Consider the following 10,856-nt stretch of genomic DNA (forward strand, 5'->3'; position numbering starts at 1 on the left):
AAGCTACACAGAGAAACCCTGTCTCGAAAAACAAAACAAACAAACAAACAAAAAAAAAAAAAACAAGAAAAAAAATGAAGAAAAATGCATGAACCAAATTACCACTTGAATTCCTGCTAAAATATTTCAGATGCCAAAGCTTTAGAGAATGAACTGGTCTTTCAGAGCTTTTCATCATCTTTAAGAAAGTGATTGTGATAGAATGGAGAAATGGTTCAGCAGTAAAAGGTGTTAGATACTTTTCCAGAAGACTGGCATCCAATTCACTGTATGCTCAAGGCAGTTGACAACAGTCGGTAACTCCAGTTATCCAGGGGACCCAACAGCCTCTTCTGGCTTCTAAGGGCACCATATGCTCATGGTGCACAGACCCACCTGTGTAACAGGGCCCAGGCGTTAGCAGGCTCCCATACCTAAGTACAACTGTCTCCATGATGGAAGTACCATTCAGGGTATAAAACGCAGCACTTGTGTAAAAAAACAGCAACCCCTGCCAAAAATAAAACAAAGGCTTAGTCCACCAAAGTCCATAGTTCTCAGAATACCTCTAAGTGTTCAAACCTTGCTTGAAATACAGTAACATTTTGGCTTCTGTGGTGCCACTTCTGCCTAACTGTTCTTGTTAACTGAAGTTTGTGAACCCAGAATATGGTTTTTGTGCTTAAAAGCTCACCCTGAGAAAGGCTGGTTGCTGCACTGGAATTCCGAACACCTCATGTAGTTCTGCCAGCTGGCTAATAGATTTTCTATTGTCTTAAATCCAGTTCAAGCACTATCTCATTCTCTCTCTCTCTCTCTCTCTCTCTCTCTCTCTCTCTCTCTCTCTGCCTCTGCCTGTGTGTTTGCATTTGTGTGTGTTTCTATGTCTTTCTATGTGTTTCTGTCAGTTTTGTTTTCTTTTAAGGACCAGTGGCTTTTTCTGGTATGAGGACACTCCTGCCGATTAAGATTTGTGCCTCTTCCTGTTGGGAACCTGAATCCTTTTGGCTGTGCCAAGTCCCCCAGAGAACCACCTACCCGAAATAAGAGTTCTACCTACCCCATTCCTGGAATGAGAGGTTATATGAACAGAGCCTGTAAATTGAGCCCCAGGTAGTTCTCAGTTTCCACATGGGAAGCTGCTCTCAATCTCCAGGAGCAAGTTCATGGGAGCTCTGGGCTGGCAAGGTAAAGCATTTGCTTTGCTAATGAGGGGTCTTGCAGGAATTGCCTACCTTCATTTCAAATAACACATTTGAGGGAAGCAGTACCTGCCACTCTGACCCTAAACCCACGTAGAGAATAGTCACTGGGGCTACTAGTTAGCCACCTGCGAAAGGATCCTAACTGAGGAACCAAAAATTCAGAGGTCAAAACCAGTTGATTGCCAGGCTGTGGTGGCACATGCCTTTAATCCCAGCACATGGGAAGCAGAGTCAGGCAGATCTCTGTGAGTTCAAGGCCAGCCTGGTCTACAGAGCGAGATCCAGAATGGGCACCAAAACTACACAGAGAAACCCTGTCTCAAAAAAAACAAACAGCAACAGCAACAACAACAACAACAAAAAAAAAACCAGTTGATTGATTTATCCTGTATTGAGGGGTGAGCAGCATTGGATCCAGACTTTCAGGAGAGCTAGGCTGGGAATTGCTGAGTAGATTGAATCACTGAAGTTATTTTCCTGTTCTCTAGGCTTAGTGAGTCCCTCCAAACATGATGAACTGGAGAAAGATAATAGATGTGGGGAGCATTTTACAAATCCCATTTCAAAGGGGAACGCTCTCAAAACCCATACTTCAGGAACTGTTGAATATATTCTTCTGGAAACCAGAATACTCTCACACTTTTAAGGCCCTGCAGAATAGCATGGAAGTTCAAAGTTTGAAGAGGACAGAACTCACAAGTTAAAAATGTAAAATACAAGGTATAGAGAAGCTGCATCTAAACAGTCAACATGACTGAATTGAGAAGTATTTAGGATCTGCATATAGCACAATAAACAAAATACACTTGTGATGGTTACTTTTGGTCTCCAACTTAATTAGACACAGAATAACAAAAATCCGAACATGGAGGGCAAACCTGTGAGAAAGTTTTTTTCTTAAATTGAAGTAGGTAAATCCACTTCGAATATGAATTTACAGATAGAAAGACAGGAACATTTAACCCTGATTTCAAGGCCTGAAGACACACACCTTTAATCCAGTCTTGAGTCTGGCAGACACACCCTAGATTGGGCCACACCCTTCTTGGGAGCATATAAAAGGACATGGAGGAAGGAAGCTCTTTCTCTTTGCCTGCTTGCCCTCACCTTGCAGCAAGTCCATTTCTTCCCTGATGTTAGAATTTTTCTTTGGAATCCCAGCATATACTGAAGACCAGCCAACACTTCCAACCTCCTGCACTGAGTAAGTACCTGATTCTTGGACTTTTTCTTCACGGCTAGCCAATGTGGGATTAATGGGACTGCAGCCTTAAGTCATTCTAATAAATCCACTTCCTTCATACCCAGAGAGATTCCGTGTACATGTGCTGCTACTTTGGAGAACTGAAGTACATTTTTGATATGAGTGTATAAAATGATCCAATTTTTCAAAAGTTGTATTTAATGGTCAAAACTAGTTACCTATTGAACTAAGATTCAATCTAGAAAAAAAATGGAGTGAGGTAACAGTCTCTAGTAGCCTAGACTGTCTTCTCTGAATCTACTATTGAAATCTGGATAGAAAATTTCAGAGACTCAAGTTTCCACACTCATAGAGGAAGGAACAGAGGAGAAACAGAAACTAAAAATCTAAATCTGTGTGTATTCTTCTGTCCCACAGGGTAGAGATAACACAATTGCTAGTTCCTCATTTTGGATTCAGTTGAACCTTCAAACTACCTCCAGGAGAAATGTCAGAGGACAGGATAGCCCAGAGCTAGGATTACACACAGATCACCATCCAGAATTTCTCCTACAGGTGGACCATCAGCAGCTTTTGTTTTATTCTGGAGGAAATTCGGGAACACATTAGAAGCCCAACTTTCTTAATAAGTGCCTATGACAAATGGTGTTTGAGAGTAAACCCAAAGGGAGTGGATGAAGGAAGTGTAAATTACCTGTCAGTTTACCTAGTGTTGCTCAGCTGTCTAAAGAGTCATATTTGGGCAAAGTCTTAAACACTGAAGGAAAGGAAATCCAAGGTGGGGGAGCCAGAAGGGCTTTAGGTTCTTGCCATGCTGGCACTGGGGATTCAAAAAGTTCATCCTTTTAAATTTCCTCTTATCCCATGCTTCTTTGGTTCTCGCAGATGATGGGTTCATCCTTCTCTGCAAGGTGAGCGAGGTCCAGGACTCCTTCAGCCTCTCTGACCAGAACACAATGGCAGGGATGCAGGTTCCAAGCTGCACATTGGCAGATGAGCTAGGAGAGCTGTGGGAAAATTCCCGATTCACAGACTGCTGCCTGGTGGTATCTGGCCAGGAATTTCAGGCTCACAAGGCCATCTTAGCAGCTCACTCTCCAGTTTTCAGAGCCATGTTTCAACATGACATGAAGGAGAGCAAAAGTAGTCGCGTCGAGATCCATGACCTGGAGCCGCAAGTCATTAAGACAATGATGGACTTCATTTACACCGGAAAGGCACCAGACCTGGAAAGCATGGCAGATGTTCTGCTGGCAGCTGCTGACAAGTATGGCCTGGAGCGTTTGAAGGTCATGTGTGAGGATGCCCTCTGCAGGGACCTCTCTGTGGAGAATGCTGCCCACACTCTCTTCCTGGCTGACCTCCACAGCTCATGGCAGCTGAAAACCCTGGCACTGGATTTCATTACAGCTCATGTTTCTGAGGTCTCTGAGACCTTAGGCTGGAAGATAATGGAGGGCTCATACCCCCACTTGGTGGCTGAAGCTTATGGCTCCCTGTCTTCTGCACAGGATACTTTCCTGGAGCCCCCACTCAAACGCATGAAGCGATCCTAGAACCTGGTCAGCTATGACCTCTACTTGTCTCCAAGAAGCAGTCAGTATAGACTACCAATGACACCTGGGTAGACTATGGGATTTTTGGAGTATTTTCAGTGAAAGTAGGGAAAGACAGATGGTGGTTCAGGATTTAATACACCTGTTAATGTGTTGAATGGCCGATTAGAGAGAGGTAGAGACTGGACTCTGGTATACTTTGTGGTTTGTTAATTTGTCTCATGAGTTGGAAACTGCTATTCAATTTAGTTGCTGGCCCCATGGACATCCCAAGAGGGCTTCTTTGGAGAAACCTGTCTGGATTGGACTGAGAAGAACATATGACCAAGGGCTCAGCAAAGGACCAAACAAAAATGAATGTTTGCTTACAAGAGAAGTAGAAGAGAATGAAGACTTTTTCTCAAAACTCTGTGTGTGGGACTGGAGAGATGAGTCAGTAGCAATAGCAATTATTGCTCTTGCAGAAGACCCTTTTTTCAGTCCTCCTCTTGTCTCCATGGGCACATCCATCTCTGTAGACAGTACCTACCCAAATAAAATATCAAATGAATAAAAATTTTAAAATCAGTTAGTGGATTCTGGTGGTGTTTCTGTTTGAAGAATCCTATTTTAGTCTATCCAGCTCTGCTCAGCTGTGGAAGTTTGTGCTGAGTCCTTACTCCTACACACACACAAAATTCAGTGAAATGATCCCTAATGAAATTCTGTTATACTCATAGTTTGATGCCTAGCCCAATTGACATCAGTTAGGCTTTCTCCAGCATCTGATGAGAGCAGATACTGAGGTCCACAGCCAAACATTAGATAGAGCTCAGGGAACCTCAAGTAAGAGAAGGCAGGATTGGAGGGTGAATCAAAGATATCATGTAAAAGGAGCACAGAGATTCAACTAAACAGGGTCCATGGAGGTTCACAGAGACTGAAGAGGCAATCACAGAGCCTGCTGGGTCTGTTCTAAGTCCTTGTGTACACACTGTGCTTGTTTAGCTCAGGGGTTTTGTGGGAGTCCTAGCAGCAGGAGTATGGGGAGTCTCTGAACTGTTTGTCTGATCTTGCAACCTTTTGTTCCTTCTGGGTTGGCTCCTCCAGCCCTGATAAGAGGGTTTGTGCCTACTATTATTACATTTTGTTATCTTGTGTTCATTTGATATGCCCAGGAGACCTGTGCTTTTCTGAAGGGAAACAGAGGAGTAGTGCATATATGTGGAGTGGAAGGAGGGGAGACTATGTTCAGATGGGATTGTATGAGAGAAGAAAAAATAAAAACACAAAAAAGAAAGAAATATTAGAAAGACATTTTGGAAGAAGTATTTGGACAGATCTGCAAAGGAGCAAAGAATGTGAAGATCTGTTTGTCCCCTGTAAATGTCCACAAAATTTGTCTTCACTTTTAACCTGATTACAGTTGCTGCTAAATGCCAGATCTGCCCAGAGGTATCACCATTTTCTCAGCCTGGCCACCCAACTACTTCATGACAGAATGACTACATTGGGCCACTTCCTCTGTGGAATGGACAACATGGGATAGGATTTACCAGGAAGTATTTTTCTCCATAGCCCTGACTTGGATGTAGGCACCAGGTGTTAGAAAAGGAAATAGAAAAGAAACCAATCAATCACTATCACCCCTAGTGACATCTTGGGAAAAAAATTGTTATCTGTTTCCACGATTTTAAGTTTTTCTGGCCTAGAAGTTTTGATTCCAGTGTGAGTGGTCAGGTGGGGGCAGTGCTCCTGTTTGGAGCCAGAACAAACAGTTCATTGACCTGGAAGCTCAGACTTCTCCCAAGCCACTTTGAGCTCCTGATGTCCTTAATCCAACAGGCCAAGAAGGAAATAAGTGGGACCTATTCTTTCTGATTTTGTTTATCTTAGTGGTTAGATGCATCTGTAAGAGTGTTTCCAAGTAGAATTATCTGAGATGCAAGGGAAAGATCAGCACTGTAGTGTGCTGAGTCATCCAGGTACTGTGGATCTGAATGGAATAAAAGGCAGCAAAGAAGAGACTCACCTTCAGGGGTTCCTGGCTCTGTTTCCCACTCATCATGTATGAGCTCTTCACCTGTCATCCATATCGTAAAAACTAAGACCACTGACAAGTTAAGGAAAACAAGGAAAAGTGACTACTGAACTTTGCCAAGACAGGGTAAGATTGTCTTTAAAAATTCCTGCTTCTGAAAATGGTCTGTCAGATATTCTAGGTCTGTAGACAAATTGCATGCCACAACAATGCCAAGGAACTTTAGGTGACTGTCCAGGCTGCCAACTGTCTCTGTCTATTCTCACAAGAATTTCAGAAAATGCTTGCTTGCATTTTTTTTGTTTTCTCTGGTATTATAATGTTTCTTCTCTGGTCTTTGATAGAGTTGAAGACTAGACAGTTAAGGTTAAAATCTTCTCATATCATAGCTATAACATATTAGTACTCAAGTTAGAATCTTCAAGACAGGACAGCTATAGGAGTAATCTCTGTAATTTGGCATTTACCCATGTTCTGGACATTTAGCATGTCTTTCTTGCTTGATATTATTCTTGTTGGTTGTAATTCCAGTTTTGTTTATATTATTACTCTTTGTTTTTCCTGAACAATACTTGATAATCATACTTATTGTATATAGTTTACATTAAGATTTGAACCTTTTTATTTAGACTTTAAAGGTTAAATTATATCAGGATTGAATTATACAGTTACAGAGAGACAGCCTGTTTTCTTTTTTGTTTTTTGTTTTTCAAGACAGGGTTTCTCTGTGTAGCTTTGCGCCTTTCCTGGAACTCACTTGGTAGTCCAGGCTGGCCTTGAACTCACAGAGATCTGCCTGGCTCTGCCTCCCGAGTGCTGGGATTAAAGGCGTGTGCCACCACCGCCCGGCTCAACAGCCTGTTTTCAAACAAGCAACCTTACAGGTACTGCCAAATGCTCATGTGAAAGCTAAGTGGACTCCAAGGGAAATGTTAGATTTAAGGAGATTTAAAGAAGCTATAGTATCATACGGCATGCATTTTCCACTTATAAAGCAGATGTTAAATTTGTGGTCAACTTGTAATAAATATAGCCCTCAGGACTAGAAAGAATTAATTATAGCTGTTCTAGAGGCCAGTCCACAGTTACAATGGAAAACCTGGTTTAAAGAGGAGGCTAAAACAATAGAACAATGATGCAGGGCTACAGATGTGGAAATTAACCAGGATCAGCTTCTTGGAGAGGGCAATTATGCTGATATACAAAGACAATCTTTATATGATAACCAAACCCTAATTCTATGCCACATGGCAGCCATGAATGCATGGGGCAGAAATGAGGAAGCAAAAAAAAAAAAAATTTGAGTCATTTACCAAAGATATACAAGGCCCCAAAGAATCCTTCACAGATTTCTTACAAAGGTTGTCTTCAGCAGTAAATAGAATGATGCCAGTTCTGAAGCTAGACAGATAATAATTGAATGTTTGGCTTTTGAGAACATGAATGCAGCATGCAAAAGATAATTAGGCTATTAAAGTCAAGATCAGTATGCTTGGAGGTTTGGAACAGGGACACAATTAATATTGAGTCCCATGAACATGATGATATGTGGATAGGAGGGTGATGTCAAAAGCTTTGAGGAAAAGTAATAATGTCAGAAGTTTTAAATGTGGTAAACAAGGTCATTTGAAAAGAGAGTGTAAACAAGGCATTCCTAGAAACAATGTTTTCAAGGAACAATGGCAAGAGACTGCCCATACCTTCTGAATTATGCAGAAGGTGTAGTAAGGGTAAACATGGGACAAAGGAATGTAGATGAGTAAGGGTCAGAGGAGGTAATCCTTTGCCTCTGCTATTGGGAAACTCCCTGGGAGGACTCATGCAGGCCCCATGGCAAATTCAGCTCAGACCTTTCCTGCCATTGTAGAAGAAACCACTTCTCAGAGCAATTAAATAACCAAATGCAATAGATAACACCACAGCAGTAAACCCCAAATAGGAGAAGTACACACATACTACCACCAAAAGATAACAGGAATGAACAATCACTGGTCATTAATATCCCTTAATATCAATGGAATAATTCACCTCTAAAAAGACACAGGCTAACAGAATGGATACAAAAGTAGGACCCTTCTTTCTGCTGCATACAAAAAACACGTCTCAAATTCAAAGATAGACACTAACTAAGAATAAAAGGCTGGGAAAAGATTTTCCAATCAAACGGTCTTAAGAAGCAAGCGGGTGTAGCCATCCCTAATATCCAGCAAAATAGATTCAAACTAAAATCAATCAAAAGAGATCAAGAAGGGCATTGCATACTCATCACAGGAAAGATCCACCAAGATGAAGTTTCATTTCTGAACACTTATGCCCCAAACACAAGGGCACCCACATATGTAAAAGAAACATTACTAAAGCTTAAACCACATATAAAACCCCAAACATTAATAGTGGGAGACTTCAACACCCAACTTTCACCACTGGGCAGATCTACAAAATTGAAACTAAAGAGAGAAATAAAGGACTTAACTGATGTTATGACACAAATGGACTTAATAGATATCTACAGAACATTCTATCCTAACAAAAAAGAATATACCTTTTTCTCAACACCCCATGGAACCTTTCTAAAATTGACCACATACTTGGCCACAAAGCAAATCTCAACAGATACAAAACAATTGGAATAACCTCCTGCTTTCTATAAGACCACCATGGTTTAAAGTTAGATTTCAACAACAAAAAAAAACTACAGAAAGCCTAAAATCTCATGGAAACTGAAAAATGCTCAACTAAATCACCAATGGGTTAAGGAAGAAATAAGAGACTTCCTAGAGATCAACGAAAATGAATATACCACATGCCCAAACTTATGGGACACTATGAAAGCAGTGCTAAGAGGAAAATTCAGGGCACTAAATGCCCACATAAAGAAACTGGAGAAATCTCACACTAGTGACTTAACAGCACACCTGAAAGCTCTAGAACAAGAAGAAGCAAACTAACCCAGGAGGAATAGAAGCCAGGAAATAATCAAATTGAGAGCTGAAATCAATATAATAGAAACAAAACAATACCAAAAAAATGAAACAAAGAGTTGGTTCTTTGAGAAAATCAACAAGATAGACAAGCACTTATCCAAATTAACCAAAAGGTAGAGAGAGAGCATCCAAATTAACAAAATGAGAAATGAAAAGGAGGAGGTAACAAATAACACTGAGGAAATCCAGAAAATCATCAGGTAATACTTAAAAATCCTCTACTCCACAAAACTGGAAAAACTAAAAAATGGATAATTTTCTGGATAGGTACCACATACCTAAATTAAATCAAGATGAGATAAACTATTTAAATAGTCCAATAACCCCGAAGGAAATAGTATCATTCATTAAAAGTCTCACAACCAAAAAAAGCTCAGGACCAGATGATTTCAGTGCAGAATTCTACCAGATCTTCAAAGAAGAGTTAATGCCAATAATCTTTAAAGTGTTCCACACAATAGAAACAGAAGCAACATTACCAAACTCCTTCTATGAGGCTACAATTACCCTGATTCCTAAGCCAAACAAAGATGCAACAAAGAAAGAGAATTACAGAACAGTTTCCCTCATGAACATTGATGCAAAAATATTCAATAAAATACTGGCAAACACTGGAGGAGATGGGAATAGGGGGGGTTGGGGGGAGGTGAGGGGGACGGGAGTGGGGAGAACAAGGGAATCTGTGGCTGATATGTGGAACTGAGTTGTATTGCAAAATAAATTTAAAAAAAATGGAAAAAAAATACTGGCAAACAGACTCCAAGAACACATCAAAACAATTATCCACCATGATCAAGTAGGCTTCATCCCAGGGATACAAGGGTGGTTCAACATATGAAACTCCATCATTGTAACACACCATACAAACAAACTGAAAGAAAAAAAACCACATGATCATCTCACTAGATGCTGGAAAGGCATTTGCCAAAATCCAACACCCCTTCATGATAAAGGTCTTGGAGAGAACAAGAATACAGGGAACATACCTAAACATAATAAAGGCAATTTACAGCAAGCCAGCAGCCAATATCAAATTAAATGTAGAGAAACTCAAAGCAACTCCACTAAAATCAGGAACAAGACAAGGTTGTCAATTCTCCTCATACTTATGCAATGTAGTACTTGAAGTTCTAGCCAGAGCAATAAGACAATATAAGGAGATCAAGGGGATACAAATTGGAAAGGAAGAAGTCAAGCTTTTGCTATTTGCAGATGACATGATAGTATACATGAATGACCCCAAAAATTTGACCAGGGAACTTACAGCTTATAAACATCTTCAGCAACGTAGCAGGATAAAAGATTAACTCAAAAAAATCAGTAGCATGCAGATACACAATTGACAACCAGGCTGAGAAGGAAATCAGAGATACAACACCCTTTACAATAGCCACAAATGATATAAAATACCTTGGGGTAACTCTAACTAAGCAAGTGAAGGACCTATATGGCAAGAACTTCAATTCTCTGAAAAAAGAAATTGAAGAAGATGTCAGAAAATGGAAAGAGCTCCCATGCTCATGGGTAGGCAGGATTAACATAGTAAAAATGGCAATCTTACCAAAAGCAATCTACAGATTCAATGCAATCCCCATCAAGGAACAATACTCATCTTCATATGGAAAAACAAAAACACCCAGGATAGCCAAAAGAATCCTGTATAATAAAACAACCTCAGGAGGCATCACGATCCCTGACCTCAAGCTCTTGTTTAGAGCTACAATAATAAAAACAGCTTGGTACTAGCATAAAAACAGACATGTGAAACAATGGAATCGAATTGAAGACTCTGAGAATAATCTGCACATCTATGAACATATAAATTTTGAAAAAGTAGCCAAAACTGTACAATGGAAAAAAGAAGGCATATTTAACAAATAGTGCTGGCATAACTGGATTTCAACATGT

General features: G+C 40.4%; 1 protein-coding gene across 1 annotated transcript; it reads left to right on the forward strand.

Moving 5' to 3' along the window:
• Nucleotides 1–2,875: 2,875 nt before the first annotated feature.
• Nucleotides 2,876–3,944, forward strand: LOC128105107 (speckle-type POZ protein-like). Its single transcript, XM_052729982.1, is given in 2 exon segments — nucleotides 2,876–3,135; nucleotides 3,167–3,944. Coding segments are annotated over 2 exon segments (1,038 nt in total).
• The last annotated feature ends 6,912 nt before the right edge of the window (nucleotides 3,945–10,856 follow it).

Source organism: Peromyscus californicus, unplaced genomic scaffold (genome assembly GCF_007827085.1).
Source record: "Peromyscus californicus insignis strain IS unplaced genomic scaffold, ASM782708v3 Scaffold_9__1_contigs__length_137607984, whole genome shotgun sequence".
Taxonomy (NCBI): Eukaryota; Metazoa; Chordata; class Mammalia; order Rodentia; family Cricetidae; genus Peromyscus; species Peromyscus californicus.